Source organism: Mauremys mutica, chromosome 10, assembly GCF_020497125.1.
Source record: "Mauremys mutica isolate MM-2020 ecotype Southern chromosome 10, ASM2049712v1, whole genome shotgun sequence".
Taxonomy (NCBI): domain Eukaryota; kingdom Metazoa; phylum Chordata; order Testudines; family Geoemydidae; genus Mauremys; species Mauremys mutica.
In genome coordinates this window covers 60,302,183-60,327,624 of record NC_059081.1, presented here as the reverse complement: position 1 = coordinate 60,327,624, position 25,442 = coordinate 60,302,183, and the positions used below count along the sequence as shown (strand labels likewise).

General features: G+C 39.4%; 1 protein-coding gene across 12 annotated transcripts in view; it reads right to left on the bottom strand.

The window, feature by feature from the left end:
• Positions 1–25,442, bottom strand: part of PARD3B (par-3 family cell polarity regulator beta) — a 665,445-nt gene that overhangs the window by 289,262 nt on the left and 350,741 nt on the right. For all 12 annotated transcript variants that reach the window (XM_045032213.1, XM_045032216.1, XM_045032214.1 and 9 more), the window contains 4 exons: positions 25,044–25,169; positions 16,379–16,707; positions 11,698–11,837; positions 10,488–10,616 (listed from right to left, as the gene is read on the bottom strand). In XM_045032213.1, coding sequence (XP_044888148.1) covers positions 10,488–10,616; positions 11,698–11,837; positions 16,379–16,707; positions 25,044–25,169 — 724 coding nt within the window. The remainder of the gene's footprint in view (positions 1–10,487; positions 10,617–11,697; positions 11,838–16,378; positions 16,708–25,043; positions 25,170–25,442) is intronic.

Genomic DNA, 25,442 nt, shown 5'->3' with positions numbered 1-25,442 from the left:
GTAACTCATGTCCTGGAGGTGGGTACTTAGAACCTACTGAAACAATGACTGTAGGGCAGCTTTGCCAAAGCAGACACTGGATATGGAGCCCTTTACCAAGGGGTAATGCTGAGTAAAGGTGTGAGTTGAACTCCAGGTAGATGCTGTATAAAGCGCACTACTGATACATGCTCTGATACAGTCCATTTCAACACTCTTTGGGTGAACACTGGTTGACCCTTCAGTCTGTTGGTGAACACTAGAAAGAGTCTGGCAGAATACCTGAATAGTTTCACTCAGTCCAGATAGCAAGTGACAGATCTGATAACATCCAAGGTGTGAAGTTTGGCCTCCCCGCGGACGAGTGGTGTGAGATTTGGGGGAAAAAACTGGTAGGTCCATAAACTGAATAGGGGTGAGAGTGGACTCTGCTATCTTGACTTTGAGGCCGAGAGCAGCAAAAAGATCCAGGACTGTCTGGCTGAGCTTCTCATGTGATGATTGACCCTCTGTGAGCCAGTCATCAACTATGGTACTTGACTCCATTGCCTTCTTGGATGTGCAGCCATGACTGCTAGCACTTGGTGAGGCCTCTTAGGGCTGTGGAGATTACAAGGGAACCATCGTGAATCAGTAATGAGACTTTCCCACAAGAAACTAGAAGTATTTCCTGTGAGTGATATGAATTACGATATGGAACTAGGCATCTTGCAAGTGAGGAGCTGTGAACAGTCTTCAGGATCTCAGGTAGAAATTTGAATTTATCATCCATTAATTTGAAACAATGGATGAATTTGTTGAGTTGTCAGAGATCCAAAATGTGAATTCAACCTCTTTTCTTATGTAGGGCTAGGAAATAAAGAGAATAACTCCCCTGCCCTCGACTTTCATGGACATTTCTTCCATGGCTCTGAGTTGCAGAAGGGTGTCCACTTTGTTTCTGAGCAATATCTTGCGAGACAGTCCCAGAAGAGGAAAGGAAAAGAGTAGGGAGGGGTTGGAATTGGATAAAAAACCTTTGTCCACTATTTCCAGGTCTCACTGGTCTGAGCGCATCAGGTTATAGACTTCCCAATAAGAAAATTGGGGGTGTGGGGACATAAGTAACTGAAAACAGGGGTGTATTATGGAAAATGACAGACATCCTTAATGCATGTATCACCATCTCTCCATCTATAAACTCATCAATTTTTAATTTTTGGGTTGTGTAGGCAAAGAACTGGAAAGTGTCTCTGGGATCTCCAGTAAGATCTAACTGCAGCATCCTTCTGAAAAGTTTTCCAGTGGGGGTAGACATGCACTGATATTCATACATAGATTGTTATGACAGCTGGTATTACTTGGCAACTACAAGATTTGAAATAAGTGAAAACAGTAATTTTCCAAAAATTAAACACTTGCTGTAATCAAATCTCTCAAATCTTATGGCAGACCTCTGAAAATTCAATATATATTGGATATAGGCAATCTTCAGCAATTTTATAATTTGTTTGATAGGACTGAACAATAGAATCAATTGTCTCAAAATGCAAATGACTTCACTGTTATACCAGTAAAACCAAGGCTCTTGTTTGAGAAGTTTTGCTCCCAAACCTGGAATTGATGACTGGAGCTTGATAACTCAACAAAACAAAAACACCCCAAAGCCCTCTCTCCTGCAAACTCTTACTCATTAGTCAAATTAGTCAGAAAATGGCCAAAGTTCATAAAGGACTGCATTTCAAAAAAAGGTGAGGGGACTGTATAAACCTGTTAGACATATTAGCAGAAAAACTTACAACTATAGCAAACCAATGGTCAATGCAATAGATGGAACATCTTGAATTGAGAGTTTCAGGAGACTTACTTGAGTACACTGCTAGCTAACTAAGTGTCACCACTGGTTTTTACTTAGCTTTAATAAGTGCATCTGTGATACAGATCTCTGACTTGTTAATTAAAAAACTATATGTAATCCTTCAAACAGTGTAATATCTACTTATATACTTCTAATATCTTTCCATACCTCCAGGCCACAGTCAAAATGCATCTTCAATCTTCCCTACCGTCTACAGTAGAAACTGTCTTCTACCTACAACAGAAACAGAACTGGAAGGTTTTAAAAATAAGCACTTTTCATTGTGTTATTTCTTCTCAATACGGTCCATGGTATCTACTAAATATTATGCTCAATCCTCCATCTCCTGAGACACCACTTTCAATTAAACCTCTCATTTAATCTAAGAATGCCTGTTCTCATTGACCACTGCACTTTTTATCTGTGGATTTATGATAATCTAATGTACATCTCCCTGACTGGAAGGGCTGCCTTATTTATCCCCATTGTTCTTTTGCCAAAAGAGAAGCTTACAAAAAACCCAGTTCTCACTGAAGCCAGGAAGGAAATAGCATTTGTTTAACACAACAAGAGGCCTTTCACTACCTGACTGATGCCCTTGACCAGCACACTATCATGGCCTCTCAATGTGCTGGCTGCCCCTTGCCTGGCTGCTCAGTTCTGATAAGAGATGTCAAGTCCCTTGAGTGCCATTCAAAGCTCAGAATGAGAGGCAATGGACCCATGAGGATTATTTTCAAAGGCTTATGAAGGAAATAAGACATTTACATGTTTTCTCTACTATTTTCTGCAAGAAACCCTCCAGGTTAAAGAGCAATCTCTGAACATTTACTATTATTTGACAGAAAGGTTTGAAAAAACATGCTGAATTGTTTACACCATTCTTTACCTTCTTTCCAATAAGAACTTCGACACAGTTTAAAAACACATATAGATATACTGTAATGGTTCTGAAAACAATGCTCCAAGGTAATGGTGTGATGTAATGTCACAATGAGGTAAATAACTGAAGTCACTGTTGCATATATCCCTTACCACACTTTTACAGAAGCGTTATATCTGCATTTATCTACCTACCATACTGTGATAAAAATAGTCATTAATGGTACCTCCTGTTAAAAGGACAGAGGTGAGTGTTATTTTGTGCATGGATATTTTGCACATTAATGTAGTGCACTGCAAGTCCATGTTACATTGGATAGAAAGGCTTTAGTTTGAAATACCTAGATGCCTTGGAACCACAGCTTTGAATACTGACGGAATCAGATTCAGCACTTTAATCCTCCAAGGATGATAAATTGCATTTCACATTTTACCATGTGAGACTCTGTCAGAGACTTCAAAAGCAAGATCCTCCAACTTCCTTTGTATACTTATTCAAACTCTCATGGCAATTTTTATGAGAGAAAATGGTCTCCTTTTGTGAAAGAGTTTTGTCATAAGTAATAGCTCAGTGCCTTACTGCACTCTTAACACCAAACTATCCAGCCTCGCTTCCTTTTGTAAGTTATGAGACTCTGGGAAGTAGACTGGGAGGCACATCAACTAGTTAAGACTAAAACCCCATTTCAGCCAGGCATTTACTCATGCAAGTAATCGCACTAACATCTAACATTCTTTAAGGCAGGCATATGGTTGAAGACCTTGCTGAATCAGGACCTAAATTTGCACACTACCTTCAAGAAGAGTTTAGCACAGCACTGAGATATTACCCAGGCTCTATGGAACACTGTTAGTAGATGGTCAGCCACATACAAATCTTATTAATTTTTCTAACTGACTTAACAGCTACAGTTTTAAAGTAGGGATGGTAAAGAGAACACCCTTTGGATAGTTTTGTCTACACACTTCAAATCCCAGAGAGGTTCACAATAAGAAGTCATATCCTAGAACAGTGGTTTTCAAACTGCAGGTTGCGACCCAGTACTGGGTCGTGAAATGTAAGGCACTGGGTCTCAGCGGCTCTGGTCAGCACCAACGACCACGCCATTAAAAGTCCCATCAGCGGTGCTGCCCGGCTAAGTCAGGCTAGTCCCTACCTGTTCTGACACCGTGTTGTCAGCAGCAGGTCCGGCTCCTAGGCAGTGGGGCCACGGGACTCCGCACACTGCCCCCACTCCGAACCCGGCTCCACACTCCCATTGGCCAGAACCGACCAATGGGAGCTGGGAGTGGGGTGGGGTGGGGTGGGCCTGCGGGCAAGAGCCACGCGGAGCTACTTGCGCACTTCCGCCTAAGAGCCAGACCTGCTGCTGGCCCCTTATGTGGTGCAGCACAAGGACAGGCAAGAAGCCTGCCTTAGCACCCCTGCTGTGCCGCTGACCAGGAGCCACCCGAGGTAAGCTCATGCCCCAACCCCCTGCCCCAGCCCTGAGCCTCCCCCAAACCCAGAGCCCTGCCCTGCACCCCAAGTCCCTCATGCCTGGCCCCACCCCTGAGCCTGCACCCCCAGCCCAGAGCCCTGACCCCCTGCCACAGCCCAGAACCACCTCCCATACCCTGAACCCCTCATTCCCGGCACCACACCGCAGCCCTCATCCCCGCACCCCAACCCTCTGCCCCAGCCCCTCCCACACCCCAACTGGGTCGCCAGAAAAAAAGTTTGAAAATCACTGTCCTGGAAGAACTTTTTCATAGATACATTCATAGATCTTAGGGCCAGAAGGGACCATGATCATCATTTCTGATGGGTAGATCTGATGACGCTTTCAGATGATAAATCCACTTGGCAGCTATAGTGGGTTAAGTAATGACCAAAACAAATCTTGATTTTACAGCAAATAAATATAGTAGCCCAGATAGCTGGGAGTTGAGGCATATAAAGCCTAAGTTTCTGTTGAGAGCCATATGTTATAGTGTCTCCACTCCTATTCATACGTCTTTCTGGTTTCTAATTTCATGGATTCAAGTGTGATGCCAACTAAGACTTCTGAGCTTTCTGGTGTATATGATGCCAAGTACGCTGATCTTATCTGGAGATCTTCAAGGGGTTTTTCATAAGTGTTTGGAAACAGACAGACTATCCTGAATCAAAATCCAAGATGGTCACCCTTAAACACCTTCAAAGGATTTGGGTCCAAAGCAATGCCAGTTCCAAATGAAGTCAGCTCCTCTGCAGCTCTCAACACAGATATTGCTGACCCTCCTTGAGAAAGGCTGGGAACAAACTAAAATTCTTTGTTTTAATGGGAGCTAGACTGATACACAACAACACTGCCAAAACCTCACTCTAGTACTGCAAAATGGTGCAAAAATAACACCCACTCAACAAAAAAAAAAAGGCTTTTAACAAAAAAACTAAACTCAAACAAATTATTCTAAGCTAAGGAGGAAAAAAAACCAGAGGCAGCAGAAATAAACAGGTAGATGATACCAAGACCAGCTTGCCACACTTCATGCTATGATCCCCTGCATAAAAACGTGATAGTCATTTTAGATAATGAACAAGATAACTAAATAACACTGCCTCAGTACACTATTTCTATTACTCTAGCTGTTACCTATAGTAAGTTTAGCTAATACTGCAAATACTGAGGTAACTATACATTTAGTTCATGTAAACTGCAGAGTTTAAACATTGACTACTATACCCTTTGCAAAACGTTCTAATGTACAAAGATGCATGTGCATGGTCCTCTCTGTCAATACTTTTTAGATTGTTCCAGATTAGTGGTGCCCACAACCCCACAAACAAGACTCTCTGCACAAGAAATTCTTTAGGAAGATGTGATTTTGATATGTATATAGTCTATAAAGCACCTTGGAATGAAAGGTTCTATATACATTTAAGATTTTCTCCCCTGTATTTATATAAGGTACAAAAATATTCATATAGAAATTGTATTATATATTATTTAAAAGCATTAAAATTTGATGTGTATCATGGGCCAGATTTTCAAAAGCTAGACTTCATTTTTGAGAGAGAACAGTTAATTGCTGAGGTGACTGAATTTATTTGAACCATAATTTAGGATACTTGTATAGGTGCCACAGGACTCTTTGCTGCTTGTATATCAGAGGAATTCCTAATTTAATCTACTAATCAGGGATTTTAAACATATAAATTATTGAAATTGTCAGTACAAACAACTGAAGGTACAATAGTGGTTAAGGCTGCACTGAAATTTGGTGCAGTCTTTCCTGCAGATTAACCGGTAAGAAACAATAAAGAAATCAAGCTTTGAATACTTAAAATAAAAAGGACATTTCAGACAAGCAAGAAATCTTTCTTTAGATGAAGAATTCCGGGTAGTGCAAAGAATTAATTAGAAAAAAGCTAAAACGTAAAAGTTAATCACAACAGAGTGGAAGAAAAAGCATAACTGAACTTGCCACTAACCGTGCTTCCTTCCATACTGTATAATAAATATGTAAAAAGAGAGAATTCTAGATATAAAGATCAACAGTTTACAATACACAGGTTCTTCTCCTATAGTATTTGTTATAAAAACACCAGTGACACGGGTTTTTTTTTGTTTTTGTTGATGTTTTGCTTTGTTTACTTCCTCCCTCAGGGGAAAAATGTGTGTGGTAACAAGACAAATAATGATCACAACTAGACCTGATTATTCAAAACCATCTTTAAAACAACAGAGATATAAAGCTTACAGTAATGTGCATGCCAAGGCTTAAAATACATAAAAATACATATTAACCTTTTCAATGCTTTATTATTTGTGACAAGTTTGGTGGAAGGGCACTTCTCTGCCTCTGTGCATACACATCCGGTAGCTTGAACACTCATTAAAAATAACAAGAACATTTTTAAAAGCCACTGCCCCGAGAATGAACAGCGCCATGCCATAGAAGGGTTAAGTTTTAGCTGATTCTAATTTAAGTGGCTTTGTATTTTACCAACTCGGAGAAAAAGAAAAATGATCTTTAAATCATTTAAAAAAGAGAGTGCCACCTTAAGATCACACATTTTTTCCTGGGGAAAATGAGAGAAGAGAGAGACAGATAAACACATGATCAAAACTCTGTGTATATTTTCAGAATAGGATGGTAGCCTCAGTTTGATGTATGTTTTATTTATTTTGATAATAGCTAGATAATCCATCCTTGATCAGTGAGTCATTTTTTCTCTAATCTTTAAACGCTTTAGAAAATTTACACAGTCCTGCATAGCTTAAATCCAAAATGCATCTATAGTATGCACTAATCACAGGCTAGTCTGTAGTAGGGGATAATTAAGCAATTCAAGATCATCCTGAGTTTGTAACCAGCTCCTTACTCAGCTATTACATAGATTCATAGACTGTAGGGCTGGAAGGTACCTTGAGAGGTCATCGAGTCCAGTCCCCTGCCCTCATGGCAGGACCAAATACTGTCTAGACCATCCCTGATAGTCATTTATCTAACCTACTCTTAAATATCTCCAGAGATGGAGATTCCGCAACCTCCCTAGGCAGTTTAACAAATGGCAGGAATTCCTAGTGCGTTTCGGCTAACTGGACAGTCTGTGGTTGGCCCAAATTCTACTTTCCTCGTCTGCTTCAATAAGAAAATCTCATAAGAGCCCCTTATTCTCTTTGTGAATAGAAATTCAGCTTTAGGTTATATTTCATGTTTATAATGTACGATCAATGTAATCACACAGCTCTCCCATGTTAACTTTGACAGGGTTAGTATAACTAAATCCCAATCCTCTGCAATCCAATAATATCCTCTTTTTACAACATCCCCTCACCTACACCAGCAGCAAGAGACACTCAGGATAAAGGTTTACTGCTCTCAATTTGATAGCAAATTATCAGCATAAGATCAGAATGGCAATACCCTCAAACAGTGCTCCAATGAAATGTTACTGAGGGGAAGCCTTCATAAAAAGAGGCTTTGTTTGACCCTCCCTATTACCTTACCTTATAACAAACTCTACTACTGTTAGGGGGCAGGTACCAGAATGTCACCCCGTGTTATTTTACTCATTTCTATTGGAACTAGTGCTTGAAGCAGCCAATATGTTTAAATAAACAATGGAATGATAAACAAAATAAAGGTGTTTTGCACCATGCCTTGGAGACTGTGAAAGACACAGTCTGCCACGAGGACACAGAGTGTTTGAATTGGACCTTTCAACAGCAAGGTTGCCAAACAATTCAGATATTTTAAGATCACCAACAACAACTTGAAGTGAACTCAGATATTCAGAGCACTGCTCAAATGAAGAACCGGCTTGCTGTAGTAGCATTTACCCTATTGTTAAAACCACCACCACAATAAACTTTTGGGTCATATTCTACATGCAGTACACAGGGTCTCAGCCGGTAGCTAAAATCATCCTTAGCAAATATTGGATTAACCACCTACTTTCCTCCTAAAAACAAACATTCTAAGTTATTTTGTTTGTTTGTGTTTTATTCTCCTCCTCTTCTAATCCTCTAATTCTTTCTTCTCTTCTAATCCTCTGCCACCAAAAATGTATTGTTAGTGGCAGAGAATTACTCTAATTCAATCTTAAAATTAAAAACAACAAAAAAAGGCACATCAAGTAGTTTTGACTCCTTTTAAATCTCCGCTTAGACTATTTTCAGATGCCCCATGACTTCCATCAAACGTCGCATTAATCTGAACATCTGGTAGCCAAGCATTATTGTAAGCCATGTTTCTATAGCAAGCTACCAAGCAGATATTACTGAAAGGCTTCTAAATTAGAAGGACATGTTCCTTAAAAGCATCCAATACAAATTTCAGTTATTAAAATACGTTATATGGTAAGTCAATGGGTTTACAAGGACTACAGTACTGTATTAGAATTCACATGTCATCACTATTGCTCTGAGGGCCATCTGTGCATCACTCTCAGAGAAAGTAATTTAAGTGAAGGATAAATGTGGCTACCTTTTGGGTCTCAATCTTGCCAGTCAGGAGTAACTTGTGAAATATAGCTAATCCTTGCTTTAGGGTCTAGAATTGACTAGCAAGCAAGCTTGGCAGACAGAAATTGTAAATACATTAGAAATCTCTACGGCCTCTTTTACCCACCAGAGATTGCTGTGATCTCCAGGAAAATCTGGCATATAACAGCAAAGCAGAAAACACAACACTAGGTGGGAAAGATATAGACACGGAAATGGTTAAAAATAAAAAGTATGGCACACTTAAAAACCCCATACACTTCTCAAGCAATGGTATTTTCTAACTTGCATAACAGAACTGTTTGCTTTTTTCCCCTTTATCTTTATTGTTTAAAAAAACTGGGGAGAGGAAGAAGGAGAATTCCATTTGAGTTCTGATCCTAAATATGATGGACAGGTTTGTACATTTATTTAGAAATTCTCTCCTTCATGCCCATACACACAGTGAATTTAGAGCTCAGGATCTTTCTAAATAGGGCCTCACTAAGGTGAGCATGGTTGGCAGCTCTGGGAACCACTAATTAGCAATGTTATCTCTTTAATAAACCTGGGATGGATTTGATAGCATTCCATCACTAATTTTTCCCCTTACATAATTGCTCAAGCAAAAAGGAAAATTAAAACAAAAATAGATTAGCTCAGCACACTTCATTTTGGCTCTGGATCAGCAGTACATGTACAGGAAGCAGTGGCTAGCAGCTGCAGAAAGACAGAGGGTCACATCACAGCAACTAACCTACTCCAGGGCTTCCGATAGGAGTGCAGGCAACACACACACTTTGCTCAACAAGGACTAAGTGATAACAAGGAAACGAGGAAAAGTATGAGAAAACATACCAAAGTGGATTGCAAAAGGAGATGGTGCTAACAGGGGGAAAAGTGAAGTCCTGACAAAAGGAGAAGGCAAGTTCTTCAAGTAAGAAAACAAGAAAGGCCATTTGTTTTCTTCAAAGAAAATAGAACGAGACAAAGGCAGGAAGTGCTGTCCTTCCTTTATCCTGCAGCGCTCTCACTGAAAAGACAAGTATATGCATCAGTCGAGATAAGGGAAAAGAGATGGCCTTCTTTGAGAGGAAACAAGTATGTATCTCTACATTAATGTACTCCTCCTATGTATATTTAGGGTGGAAAGGAATATGTATTCTATTATTCAAGGTTTCCCAAAGCACTGCTCTATTTGACAGTAGTACACTGGCTTAGTAAATTAATGTGAAATCTGTTAAACAGCTTAAGAACAGCTCACACATATTAGAATGTTTGCCAAGAAAGCAAGATTCTCCCCTATCAGCCCTGAGACCTACTATAGAATTTTCCCTTCAGCACATATAACCGCCACACAATTTGCCACAATTGGTATTCCCAATTTAGGAGATGCCCAGTACTGAACAACACATGTTTTAGAGGCACTGTCGGTATTGTGTAGAGAAGCTTCAGAGCCTGTCAGCAACCAGTGTCATTACTCCATTACTTTCACAAGCAATGAAATTCACCATATACACTCAAACTTAAAACAAAACCCTAAGCCTAAAAATAGAGTACTTTATTTTCAGGCATGCTCAATCTCATCATTACATAATTCATTTACAGTATTCCCTTGTGAATTATGCCTATGATGTCACTTCTGGGATGAAAATCAAATTTCAAAGAACTGTATTAAATAATGGGTAAAATTAAATATAAATACTTCTCCAAGACCAGCCTTAAATAATAGCCCTTCACTGGCTTCTCATCCAGCGGCAGTTTACTTGTATTTCTTAGGTCAATTTTTAAACACAGAGAACTAGTCTGATTCAGCATAGCAGAAAGAACATTACCAGCTCTCGAGGCAGAAAGGCTTCCTCCTGCCGAGCCACGATCAGAGAGACAGTCTCCCCTTGCTTAGTGCTTCTCAACATAGCCACTAGTTCTTCTTGGGTCCTGCCAGTGACATCTCTGCTGTTCACCTAATGGACGTAATTAGGAAACAAACAAACAATAACTCTGACTAACAAGTGGCGTCTTTGATTTTCTAAACTGGGAGAGGTGTGTTTCAGTGGTCTGAGAACCAAGAAATGTTGAGTTTTAAGGGTTGTCTGCATGGTCCTGTAGCACAGACCACGGGACCGTGAGTTGCAGCACACACTGAAGTGTTGAGCTGTGACTGCCCTGTGTAGACCCTACTAGCGGGAACTACAAAGTACCTAGCTTGCATTGTAGTAGTCTTCTGGGACTACATTACTGCAAATTAGACACCTGAGAGTTCATGCTAGCAAGGTTTATATAGGGCAGTTACAGAGCAACACTTCAGTGCGTGATGAAATTCACACCCCCGTAATCTGCGCTGCAGAGCCATGCACCCAAGCTCTTAATTTGGTTGCCAGAGCGCGTTTCCTCTCAGGCCTACACAAATCACTTATCCTCTTTGCTATGTTTCACCATCTGTTAATGGGGATTTATAATACCTACCTGGCAGGGGTTTTGTAAAGATTAATCAGTTTGTAAAGCTCTTTGAAAATGAAAACCACTAAACAAGAGGTAAGTAATATTGTTTACATTAGCGCTCTTTGAGGTTAGCAAGTAAAAATAGCCCCATAGATAATGAGTTCATAAGTCATACAAGTATGAACATTTAAAACCGAGAAAATACAATGCAACTGATTTAAAATATGCATTAGAAAAACATTCACAGTGAATACACAGATTCTTGGATATTATTTCAATTGATGTATCTACTTTCAAAATCAGGCAGCCATTTTATCAGCTCTCCCTTGTTTGAATGCCTTGCAAGGCTATTTTCATAGGCACCTGATTCTGAACTGTATATTTAAGTCAACAAGCAGTATGAAAGCACGGTACTTTTAAAAAAAACCCAACAACCTACAATATGGGGAAATATGGGGTTTAAGTTAGGAACATGCCATGCTATGTTGGTCATTAGTAATTATAGGAAATACAAATATATATAAAACATATATGTTAAAAGTCAATAAACAATCTTTAGTGGTGAGAAAGGAAAGGATGTTTGATATTCCTAGTTCTGCTAACCTCCAGTATTCGGTCTCCTGACTGCAAACGACCATCTTTGACTGCTGCCCCCTTTGGCAAAATATTCTTCACAAAAATAGGACCAGGGCCATGGATTGAAGAGTCTCTGGTAACCACAGTGAAACCAAGTCCTTCAGGACCTACAGTGCAGATAGAGAAGGCTCATTGTAAATTTCAACAAGAAAATGATATTAATTAAAATAACGGAACAGTAAAATTTAAAAATGTAAGTATCAAGAGCAAGCATTTAGATTAGATTTCAACAAAAGCTGCTTCAGCCATTGAGCATGATTTCATGGAGGACCAGAAGAGTAAGTATTACGCCACTGTCAGAAGAGACAGGTTCAGACCCTGCAGTTAATATGCATGAACTAAAATAGTTTTGAATTACCCATGTTCCAATCAGAAACTAAATGGAGGGCTCACTCTAAATATAATGCCTCTTTCCCAGGTAGTTTTGGGACTGCTTTAGATATTAATCCTTTAGAGTCAAATCATCTCATAAAATAGTTTGCACATAGTGGTGTAAAGCAAAGAAAATTATGGTAAAAAAATTAGGCAAAGCAGCACAAATACAGGAAGGGGGACTGACGGACACCAGACTGTGTGCCTACAATCAATGACATGATTGTTACTCAAAATATGCTCAAAATTAAATTAAAGGCAGAAATATGGTGACAGTGATGAAGAGCACAAAAACTTTATACCATTCAAAGGGTATGGAAAACTGTACTTAAGTCTTAGTAATGCGGAATGACTCGATATTATCTTAAGCAGAAAGCTATGCACACTTAGGTTTTAATCGGTCTGGCAAGGGTCTGGAAGATTGAGGTTATCAAAGCCAGCCCTGCATATTGGCATTAAAGACACTGCTTCACATGATATCTCACAAGTTACAGACAACTTCAGAGAACTTGGAAGAGTGCTGAAGGAGCCATGTCCAAGTGATTTTTCTTGAAATCCTTTCTGTCCCAAGAGTGAAGGAAGACAGAAAGAAGGCGATTCTGGTAGAGAACTACTGACTAAGTAGTGTAAGGTAGCAGGTTTTAATCATGAGGAAAATTGACCTCTCTCTTATGGAGAGAGTGGTTGTATAGATTGGATAGCCTCCATTTTAGCAGAAGGCTAACCAAGCTTCTAGGGAACAGCAGGATGTTTAACAACAAAAGGAGTGAGTGAAGCGAGGGAAGGACGAACAAATGAGCATTTATTTAGCGCAAAATCAAGATGCCATGAACCAAATTAATCAAGGCACCAAGAGAAGAAAAATTTTAATTGCCTGTACACCAACGCTAGGAGTGTGGGTAATAAACGAGCAATTAGAATTGCTCATTTATGAGGATAAATTCAACCTTGTTGATATTATTGAAACACGGTGGGAAAATTTGCATGATTGGAATGTCAACATCTCTGGTTATAACCTATTTAAGGAAGGATCAAGTGTGCAAAAAGGAATGAGGAGTAGCACTCTGTGTCACGATGGCATTGCCTATTTCCAAGCCACTGACAACTTTGGAAGCAAATAATCTTGCATGCTTATGGATCAATGTTTTAACAGTTAAAGCACAAGACTGGTGCTAATGCATGTCTGCTCCAGACCACCAAATCAAGAGAGAAGACGACGACTGTCTCCTTAAGCACCCATCTGTAATGTATAGTGAAAACTCATCATGAGCGATTTCAAATTTGGGTGACATATACTAGAGTTCTCATGCTGCCAGTATTAGAACATCCTTGTAATTTCTAAAAGTCATATATGACTATTTCCTACCACAAAAAAGTGTGGCAGCTATAACAGGGGAATTCAATATTGAACTTCAGCTTGACACCTAAAAAAGAATATATCACAGAACTAAAAATTAGTGGTTGCTTAATTCAAGTGATCATGACTATTTTACATTTGTTATGTGTAAACAGAATTTAAAAGAGCCAATGTTGCAAACCAGAAAACAATTATGAACCAAATCACCTGGGAGAAAAATTTAAATAAAAATATGAATGATAATTGGGAACGGTTTCAGAACATTTTACTCGATGCCCAAAAAGCTACAAATCGAGAAAGCAGGCTATGATAGTTTAAAAATAAAAAATAAACCTCAGCCTGGTTCAAAAGGGAAGCAAAAAAGCAGCAATATAAACAGAACAAAAACAACTCCATTTATAATAAATGTAAAAAACGGGGTACTGATAACAATAAATAGAAGTTATTTGCTAGGAATTGTTGAAAATTGATAAGGGACGCAAAAGGACACAAGCAGAAATATATGGCCAGCAGAGAGACTGCACAGTAAGAAAGAGTTCTGTGGTTTTTTGAAAACATCACAAATAAAAGAAATCTTAACAATGATATTGGTCCATTATTGGATGGAAATGGTAGAATTGTCAGTAATAATAACGAAAAGACAGAAGTGTTAAATAAATATTTTTGTTCTGTACTTAGGAAAAAGCCTGCGGGAGGTCCACCGGCTCCAGTGGAGCTTCCGCAGGCGTGCCTGCGGAAGCTCCAGCTGAGCCCCGGGAGCAGCGGACCTCCCGCAGGCACGACTGCGGAGGGAGCGCTCGTCCCGCGGCTCAGCTGGACCTCCCGCAGGCATGCCTGCGGAAGCTCCACTGGGTCGGTTCGCGGCCCGGTTTCTAAGAGGCCGCGGACCGGTACCGGGCCGCGGACCGGGGGTTGGGGACCCCTGCTCTAGAAGACCAGAAAAAGATAACATTTTACCAATATTTAAAAAGAGTAAATAGGATGACCTGAGTAACTATAGGCCTGCCAGCCTGACAGTAATCCCAGGTAAAATAATAGAATGGCTGATGGGGAACTTGAATAATAAAGAATTAATGTTTTTATAATACCAACTAACATGGGTTTATGGAAAATAAAACTTGTCAAACCAAATTAGTATCATTTTTTGATGAGATAATAGGTTTGCTTGATAAATACACTTAGACTTCTGTAAGGCATTTGGCTTGGTATCACGTTACATTTTCATTAAAAAACTAGAATACTAAAAAAAATAACATGGCACATATTAAATGGATTAAAAACTAGCATACTGATAGTGAAATATAATTGTAAATAGGGAATCATCATCAAAAGGGTGTGTTTCCAGTAAGGTCCTGCAGGGATTAGTTCTTGTCTCTAAGCTATTTAATATTTTTGTCAATGCTCTGGAAGAAAACATAAAATCACTACTGATAAAGTTTGCAGATGACACAGAGTGTGGGACTGGTAAATAATGAAGGTGATAGATCTGGACTGTTTAGCAAAGTGAGTGAAGGCAATTTCAATACAGCCAAATATAAGGTCTTACCATCTAGGAACAAAGAACAGAGGCCATACTTACAGGATGGGGACTTGATCCTACAAAGCAATGATTCTGAAAAGGACTTAGGGGGTCATGATATATAAATTGAGGAATATCAAGTAGGAATAGGGAGCTAATATTATCTCTGTATTGGGCATTAGTGCAACCACTACTGGAACACTCTGTCCAGTTGTGGTATCCACATTTCAAAAAAGGATGTTAAATCGGAGGAAATTCAGAGAAAAATCGAAAGACTGATTAAGAGACTGGAAAACATGCCTTACAGTCAGGGCCGGGCTCCAAGGGTTTTGCCACCCCAAGCAGCCAAAAAAAAAAGCCGCGATCTGCAGCAATTCAGCGGGAGGTCCTTCGCTCCGAGCAGGAGTGAGGGACCCTCCGCTGAATTGCTGCCAAATACCTGAATGTGCCGCCCCACTCCAGAGTGGCCGCCCCAAGCACCTGCTTGCTAAGCTGATGCATGGAGCCAGCCCTGCTTACAGTGAGATATTCAAGCTTATCAAAGAGAAAGTTAAGGGATGACCTGGTCACAGCCCATAAGTATCTACACTGGGAGAATAAAGAATTATTCAGTTAAACAAACGAAGGGATAACAAGAGCCAATGGCTGGGAGATGGAGCTAGACAAATTCAGACTAGAAATAAGGTGCTGATTGTAACAGTGAGAGCAATTAAACATTGAAACAATTTATCAAGGGTTGTGGGAGATTCTCGATCACTGGACATTTTAAAATCAAGACTGGATGTTTTTATAAAAGATGTGCTCTAACTACTGGACTTGATGCAGGCATTCATAACAGGAACTCCTCTGGCCTATGTTACCTATCATGAACCACTTATCGGGTCAGACCAAATGATCATAATGGTCCTTTCTGGCTTCAAAATCCATGAATTACAGGGAAGTGCCTGAAAGCTCCACTCCAAATAACCTGTGGGGCTGCACTGCACATTCTCAAATTTAATTGCTGCATCCCATGTACTTGCTCTACTTTATCGTTCTTTTAAACTATCCCCCTTGCACACTCTATACAGCTTCTTCTTCACTTCAGATTATGTGGCCTCTGGATCTTCTAACTACAAAGCCATGGACATTTTGTATTTGTTTTTCCTGTTCTGCTCATTTTTCCTAAGTGCAGAATGCAACAGTATCATCTTATATGAACTTCGTCCCCCAACGATGTCACACTAGCCTGTAAAAACAAAACAGGGCAGGAAAAAGGTGGCAAGAGTCCCCAGTGACGTATTCGGAACTGTTTAAACACTCAGCTGGCCCCGTGTCACTAGTTCAGTTAAAAGTTAAGGTACCAACACAGAGAACATGTAATTGTTATATTACATCACCGCTGATTGTTTACCCTTTACCTTTCTTAAGGTCTATCTTTATTCTCTTTGCATTTTTCTTGTTGCCGAAGCCCATCAGAGGAGACAGTGATGGCGAAGATGGTTTCTTAGCGTGCTGTAGTGTTGCCTGCAGATCTGTCTCCAGGCTGTTCATTCCAGAGAGGTCTACTGTTTTCACAGTTGGTTTCGTAAGAACAGGAGGTGGAACCTTTGTTTTTGGAACTCCATCATTATCGAGCAAACAAAGGGGAGCAATGACAGACTTTTCATATTGTTCACGATTATATGGAGGAACCACTTCCAAGAAGACACTTGGAGATTTCATTGCCTGACGGAAGATATCCTGAGCCCTTTAAAGAAAGGCATGAAAACAGATACATCAAAACCAGAAAATCTGTGTGTCACAGGGTTTGGGGTGCAATGCAGACCAGTAAGGGGTTGAGTCACAGCCTGCCGGCAAGCTTGAGTGCCTTACAATGCTCTGCTGCTGCAGCTTCCAGGCTGGGCCACTCACAGCCAGCCTACCAGCATGCAAGTCACACCCTGGTTCAGCAGCTCTGACCTTAGCTGCCTGTCTGCAGCCCCACATTGACTTCCACTAGCCTCAGTTACTACTTGCAGGGTGACCCCAACACACTCCCAGCCCCAAATTTTCCCAAAACCATGTGTTCTGCAATGTCCAGTCCTCTCCAGGACAGTTCAGAGAAACAATAAGGTTTGTTGTTCCTCTAAAGACACAAAAGCACATCACAGCTTATTAACTTAACTGGGGTAAATACACCCTTCCCTACAAACACAGAACTGAGCTGATTTATAGTGAAAATGAACCAAGTTTATTAACAACTGGACATCGGTTAAGTGAGACCAATTTAAAGGAATAAAGCTAGACAGGGCTACATACAAACAAAAGTGAAAACATGAACATAAAAATCTAAAACTTAATCTAGAAAGTTACAGGTTTTGTTCTAGATGGTTTCCCTCATCAGTCTTCCTCCTTTCCAACCCTGGTTGACATTCCCTCAGTCAGGACCTTCCACAGAAGACAAAGCGCTGGCTTCCCTTGTCTTCCTAAGTGTCAACTATATTCAGTTTCCAGAGACTTCAACCCCTCCATGGTTGAAGAACCCATATTTCTCATCTTGCAAGAGCTCTGGCCTCTGATCTCTGTCTAGTGAGGGATGACAAAGATGGCTTCTATTTTTGCTTACATCTTCTAAAGTTCAATGCTTTTGGTTCAAGGGGCATGATGAACTCATGCTGTTTTTCCCTTCCTTTGGATTTCCCATTCCCCTGTACATTAATGGGGTTTCCACTGTTTTCATTCTACCATACTTAATATACATAGGAAACAGGTAAATAGCTGCTTTCTCTCCTGTCTGAGAGGGAACCTGTTTCTCCCTGTTTGGCCACAGACTTTAAAGTGTAGTATCATTAAGTATCCATATTTCCTCATATAGTGTTAATCCATATATTTCACAATAATATTAACCACCAGTGTGTCACTTCAGAAAAGACCTCACTCTGTACACTTTTATAATACAGTAGTGTTGCATAAATCAGTTGATTCAGTTGCTTGTCACTTCATGTTCAGCCGCGCCAGTCATTACAGACCAGTAAAACTTTAAAATGGGTCCTTCTGAGGGTTACCCCCTCCCTACAACGTAAAGTTTAGTCAAGCTGTGAGTAAGGTGATGGAGTCTGGTGGTGAAGAAAGCGCCATACTCTTTTCCCCCTATTTGTTAGCTTAATAACTCTGTTTATCTAATATGTAAAAATGGATCTTCATTGTCTTTGCCTGAAAACCAGGCTGGTCAGAGAATCAAATATACATTTCTTTGTCTAAAGCAGATGTGTTTACCCAGTCCCCCTGAAATAGTTCATAGAATCGTAGGCCTGGAAGAAGCCTCAAGAGGTCATCTAGTTCAGTCCCCTGCACTCAAGGCATGGCTAAGCATTATCTAGACCATCCCTGAAAGGTGTTTGTCTAACCTGCTCTTAAAAATCTCCAACGATGCAGATTTCACAACTTCCCTAGGCAATTTATTCCAGTGCTTAACCACACTGACAGTTAGGAAGTTTTTCCTAATGTCCAAACTCAATCGCCCTTGCTGCAATTTACACCTGTTGCTTCTTGTCCTATCCGGAGAAATTAAAGAGAATAATTTTTCTCCCTCCTCCTTGTAACAACTTTTTATGTACTTGGAAACGGTTATCATGTCCCCCTCAGTCTTCTCTTCTCCAGACTTAACAAACCCAATCTTTTCAATCTTTCCTCATAAGTCATGTTTTCTAGACCTTTAAATAAATTTTTGTTGCTCTTCTCTGGACTTTCTCCAATTTCTCCACATCTTTCCTGAAATGTGGCACCCAGAACAGGACACAATACTCCAGTTGAGGCCTAATCAGTGCGGAGTAGAGTGGAAGAATTACTTCTTGTGTCTTGCTTACAACAACATTCCTGCCAGGGCCGGCTCCAGACCCCAGCGTACCAAGCGCGTGCTTGGGGCGGCATGCCATGGGGGGCGCTCTGCCTGTCGCCGGGAGGGCGGCAGGCGGCTCCGGTGGACCTCCCGCAGGCGTGCCTGCGGAGGGTCCGCTGGTCCCGCGGCTTCTGTGGATCATCCGCAGGCACGCCTGCGGGAGGTCCACCGGAGCCGCGGGACCAGCGGACCCTCTGCAGGCACATCTGCAGGAGGTACACCAGAGCCGCGGGACCGGCGACCGCCAGAGCACCCCCCGCGACGTGCGGCCATGCTTGGGGTGGCAAAATTCCTAGAGCCGCCCCTGATTCCTGCTAATACATCCCAGAATGATGTTTGCTTTTTTTTGCAACAGTGTTACCTGTTAAACTCATGTTTAGCTTATGAACCACTATGACACTTAGATCCCTTTCTGCAGTACTCCTTCCTAGGCAGTCATTTCCCATTTTGTGTGTGCAACTGACTGTTCCTTCCTAAGTGGAATATATTGCATTTGTCCTTATTGAATTTCATCCTATTTACTTCAAACCATTTCTCCAGTTTGTCCAGTCCATTCTGAATTTTAATCTTATCCTCCAAAGCACTTGTAACTCCTCCCAGCTTGGTATTGTCCTCTATGCCATTATCTAAATCTCTGATGAAGATATTGAATAGAACCAGACCCAGAACTGATCCCTGAGGAACCCCACTTGATATGCCCTTCCAGCTCGATTGTGAACCACTGATAACTACCCTCTGAGAATGGTTTTCCAATCAGTTATGCATCCACATTATAGTAGCTCCATCTAGGTTGTATTTCCCTAGTTTATCAGATGGTCATGTGAGAGAGTATCAAAAGCCTTAAAAAAGTCAAGATATACCACATCTACTGCTTCCCCACATCCTTGAGGCTTGTTACTCTGTCAAAGAAAGCTATTAGGTTGGTTTGACATGATTTGTTCTTGACAAATCCATGCTGTTACTTAATCACCTTATTATCTTCTACGTTTCTGCAAACTGATTGCTTAATTATTTGCTCCATTATCTTTCCAGGTACTGAGCTTAAACTGACTGATCTGTAATTTTTTGGGTTGTCCTTATTCCCCTTTTTATAGATTGGCACTACATTTGCCTTTTCCAGTCCTCTGGAATCTCACCCATCTTCCATGACTTTTAGAAGATAATCACTAATGGTTCAGATATCTCCTCAGTCAGCTCCTTGAATATTCTAGGATATATTTCATTAGGCCTGGTGACTTGAAAACATCTAAGTCTAAGTAATTTTTAACTTGTTCTTTCTTTATTTTAGTCTATGATACTGCCTCATTTTCACTGGCATTCATTAAGTTAGATGTCCAATTGCTACTAAACTTTTTGGTGAAAACTGACAAAAAAACATTTAGCACTTCTGCTATTTCCACATTTTCTGTTATTGTTTCCGCCACCAGCCTCCCGCTTCACTGAGTAACGGGCAAACCCTGTCCTTGGTCTTCCCTCTTGCTGCTAATGGTTTTCTTTTTACCTTTTATGTCTCTAGCTAGTTTAATATTGTTTTCTGCCTTGGCCTTTCTAATTCTGTCCCTACATACTTGTGTTGCCTAGTTTAAACACACTTTAATTCCAGTGTATATTCAAAACTCTTAATACACACCATGTGCATACATCACACAAGAATATTAATAATCAGAGAGTTATTAGTTTTCAAATGGTACCTCACAAGTCATATTTTGTTCAAAGATTACTACAATAGTGTTTACGGTCTGAATACAGGGCTGCTTAGGGTCACACTGTACAATATTTCTACATTTCTTGCTGCATACTTGGAAATTGTTTACAGCTATGATTTTATTCTACCTACAGAAAACAGAAATAACTATACATTTCAAAGTAAAGCGATCCTCTTTCAAAAGTCAACAGGAAACATGCAGTAAGATTTGCTACATCACAGTATTTTCCTATGCTTTGAATAGGAATTGGGATTTGTGAAGTTGGCAAGATCTCTGGGCTGCTATGAATGATGCCCACTTGCAAACTCCTAAGTTGGAGTCAACACAAGGAAGATAGTTCTTGGGTGAGGAGGAGTAGGAAGCAAGATTCTAAAGGAGAACGCTGACTAAAACAGTTATCTCACAACTGGAGAGGAACTGTAGTGGGAAGATGGTGGGGTGTAGTATTTCTCCAGCAGAGTTCTCCAGAGACTTGGAAGAGGAAAGTGCATAGCTGCTTCCAAAACAAATATGGAAGAGCAGAACCCTGTAGCAGCAGCACAGCTCAGGGCATGGGCATGCAAAAAACACAAATGGGCCCTGAGTAGAAGAAATGAAAAAGCAGGAAAAGAAGAGCAGACTCTCTCATTAACAAAAACATACTACTCCAAGCCAAATGCTTGCAATTCAATAACTATCTTAGTATGAGAAGAAACTGATGATAGACAGTTGCCCATTTTAAACAGCGTGGCCACAATTAAAAACTTGCCAATTTCCTTAGATAATCTTATCTCAGTATTTACAACACAGCTTATTATAATAAGGAAATAAAAGAAATACTAAAGTCAAGTTATTTAAGGCAGATTTGGAAAGCTTTTAAGCACAACCACTGTATATTTTACATATTCACTAATAAAAATCCCTTCACAATTTTTCAAAGACATGTTGAAAGGGATCTCTGGACCAAACTCTCTCTAGATTAATCTGGGCAGAAGAGTTTAAAAGTGCCCCAACTCTATTATACACACACAAGATAAAGCTCAAAAATGCTTTAACTACAGTAGTGAAAGAACAATGCCTCTCAGTCCATATTCTCCACAGACATCAGAGTTGAAGGTTATGCCTGCTTCTGTACTGTACATTGTTTATTTCAAAACAAACTTCTTTCTCATCCCTAAACCACCAGCTAATAGATATTTAAGAATGTAAAATCCTCACTTAATTTATCTCAGACCACTCTCCATTCTCATATCCTTGCAAGCAGCCACTTGACAATACACAATAATGGTGGCTTAAACGCTCATTTTTAGGAGATGCGTATTTTAAACATATCAGAGAGATAGAAATAGGAGATCTCTCACAAACTAAAAATAATGGTGAGAACACCAGTAAATCTGTAGGAAACCTAGAAGCAGTACCTGAGGAGAAAATAACTGCCAGCGCCCCCACCCACACACACACTTTTTTTTTTTTTTATAAAGAAAAATGTCATGGGCAGTGAAAGTCAAATTCTTTGAGCTCCCAAATGCATACTTAAAGAAATAAAGGACAAAGACTCAACCAAAAGAGGTGCTAAGATCTCCAGAACCCAGCAGAATATAACTGAATTTATTAACACTAAATGAAAAAGGAGACTCACAGTAGAGATATATAAAACCATTATGAACATGAAACTACAACAAATTGCCTTCTAGTGAGGAAAAGCAACCTTTCAGAGCAGTATTCAAAAACTTCCACCTAAAATAGACAAATTGAAAAAGAACATGTAATCACTACAGTCTTTGCTAACTATTAAAGGACCCTTTGCAATCAGCAGGAGAAACCACGTCCTTACCACTAATACAGTCAAACTGATTACTCTTTCTGTATCAGTAGCCAATGCAACAAGTGACTATAAACCCCTGTCATTTGACAGAGGCATCAAACTTTTGTACCTCCAATTCATTTCAGGTGATGGGGCCAGGAAGTAAAGACTATTATCTTACTCTTGTAGGTTACATGGTGGCAGAAGAAAATTAAATCTTTGACAAAAACTAAGCAAGTGAAGTCTCAATCTCTCAGTTTAAAAGGGAAACTGACCGAAAACTGACAGTTACTGTAGCGCTTCCAAGTATTCCAGAAAGCAAGCAGTATTGCAGAGAAATCAGAGGGTGAAATTCTCCACATGGCTACAGGCCCAGAGGCATTCAAAATTTATAGTGTGTTCCAGAGGAGGCAGGAGAGAGACTGCAAACATCTACACAGTTATTCAAAATTTCCAAAAATAATTTCATCAATGCAAAAAATCACTTGAGAAAGATGTATTTTATTTTCTTAATATAACATTAGCTGCTAGGTAAGACCATTGACCTTTACGTTACAACCCCATAACTTAAAATTCATTTGACAATTTAGGGATCACATTATTTTGTGGTATAACTGATAACTAAATAAGTAAAAGGGACTGATTTTGCAAAAACTAGTCTGCAACAAATACCAACATTATTTATATATAAAAGCTTTACATCAATTACTTATTGACTTATTACTAGCATATAACAACACTGCACCAAATACCAGTATGTGTACCTGTGTACAACAATGCTGGACCACATCTACAGTCGTACTGCAACACGTCTGCATACTTGCATTCTTACCTGTATAATACCTCACCAAATATATCTACCTATGTAGTAGACTAAAAATATCCATATGAAAATACAAACAATATAGGTTGATGGGGTTTTGTTATGTTTAACCTTACACATCACATTTCAATCTACTGTTTTTCTTGCCTAAATTTCCCGTGTCTCAAAATTTCTCTTTTCTGGCATGGACTAGAAATGCAGAAGGCACTCAAATGTAGCATTAAAACTTTTTTCAGCATTTCAGTTTTATGGGACAAATGCCTGAATGCTGAATAGTCCATAGCTATTCAGCAAAGCACTTAAGAAGGTCCTTAAAATTAAGCAAATGCCCAAGCCCCATTAACTACAATAGTACCTGAGTAGATACTTCTAGCTAAGCATGTGCTTAAACATGCTGAATAAGGATTTTTCTTAAGCATACACTTTGCTGATTTGAAACTGAAGTGACCAGGTTTTCCTAGCATCATCTGTGAACATTTGGCAGGTAGGAGCAGGGGATGCATGGGGCCATGGAACTCTGTTATGATGTGGAAACTATTTTCCACTGCAGGGGGGAAAAGATTGGTAAGTGTCAGAACCTAACCAATCACCAAAATGAAAATATACCATGGAATAGGTTTATTATCAGATATTTTGAACATGTACAAACCAGGGAAAAAGGGGGGGGACCCCACAAAAACCTTAACCACTAAAGCATAAGATCAACACTGTTTTTAATCAAACAACTGTAGATCTGCACATATTCATATGCAACACTGAAATTTTGCATTGAGCATAAACACTGAGCATTTGGCTTATGGTTTAAAATGTTAAGCATCAACTCCCCTGAGCCCTCAACAGATTTTGCTGTCTGATTAATATCACTCGTGTCTTTTAATATAGGGATTAAAAATAAAAATAAATTACTATTTAATTTTAAGCAAATATTTGTGACTATGAAATTTAAGAGGCTATTCATTCCAGCAAAAGAGTCTTCTTGAATGCACAGATTATCCAAAGTATTCTGTTACATAAGCCAGTTAGGGACGAACAATAACGTCAACAGATTTTAACTCGAAATTACAAAACTTACTACCCTATGCTTTTAACCTAAAGTTAGTCTTGCAACTTAGTTCAGCTGCTTTACATTTTGTGTTAGAAATCATTACTTTTTAACCATTTGTAGACACCTGAAAAGAGTTGTAGCACAAGAGATTCTCTCTTTCTTAACTATTTACAGAAACACCACACTCTCAGAAGTTGTTGGCACCACCAAAAATACCATATGTTCAGTTTTTGATACTTTAATATTGGAAATTTATCAAAAAGTTGGAAGGAAATAAAAGACAGGTAAAAAAAGTAAGTGGGGGTGAAGGGACTGACTTTTAAAAATAAGTTATGCAAACTAAATCTACACAGTATTGTTTGGCTAAACAATTACTAGTAGGTGATAATGTAAAGCCAATAACTTTCGGAAGTGTAAACACAAAGGAGGGAGAGGATTTATTTAGGATGTTCCAAAGGCATGCAAATAAGGAGTAATGAAATACAAAAGCACTGATCTAAGGAAAAATTTCCTAACACTGAATAATCTCTCATCGGAAGTAGTGTTCCATTGTTTGAATTCTTTAAAACTGGAATGGACAAAACAATTTAGAATACATTGTAGGAAGTTCTACTTCACTGGCAGGTGAAGGTTTTTCCAATATTATAATTTCTATGATTTGAGTCTATGATGGGAACTATATATTACTGCATTTGGAAGTTTCGTGAAAGAGAATTATGATGCTTTAGTTATATACATATTTTATGGTATTTTACTTGCAACATGCTACATTAATCACCTCAATAAGTACAGCATTATATAAAATTCTGGTGGTTAACAAAATCAATTAAGTAATTAAGTAGCACTCACTGTGCAAAGGTTTTATCTACGAGGTCCACATTGTTAATTTTCACAATACATTCATTTTCATGGAAAAGACCATCACGCCTGGACCTGCTGTTCTCCTCAATGCCACGGATAAAGAGTCCTAGAATCCTGAAAAGCAATAATAAAGCTGATGATTATTCTGTATTAGATTTGTATACAAGACATTTATAATAATTACAAATAGATATTGGTCTCTACTGAGGAAGGAACAAAGTTCTTCTTACGGTCTACTAATCACACCATATTAAGTCATTAGTCTAAAAGAGAGATTTCCAAAATTTATTTTCCATTAACGAACAAGGACTCCAAAAAGAATATGAAACCAGCCAGTATAATTTTACTCTGCTGACACTGTTGGTAACCCTTCCTAACGCTTCAGAA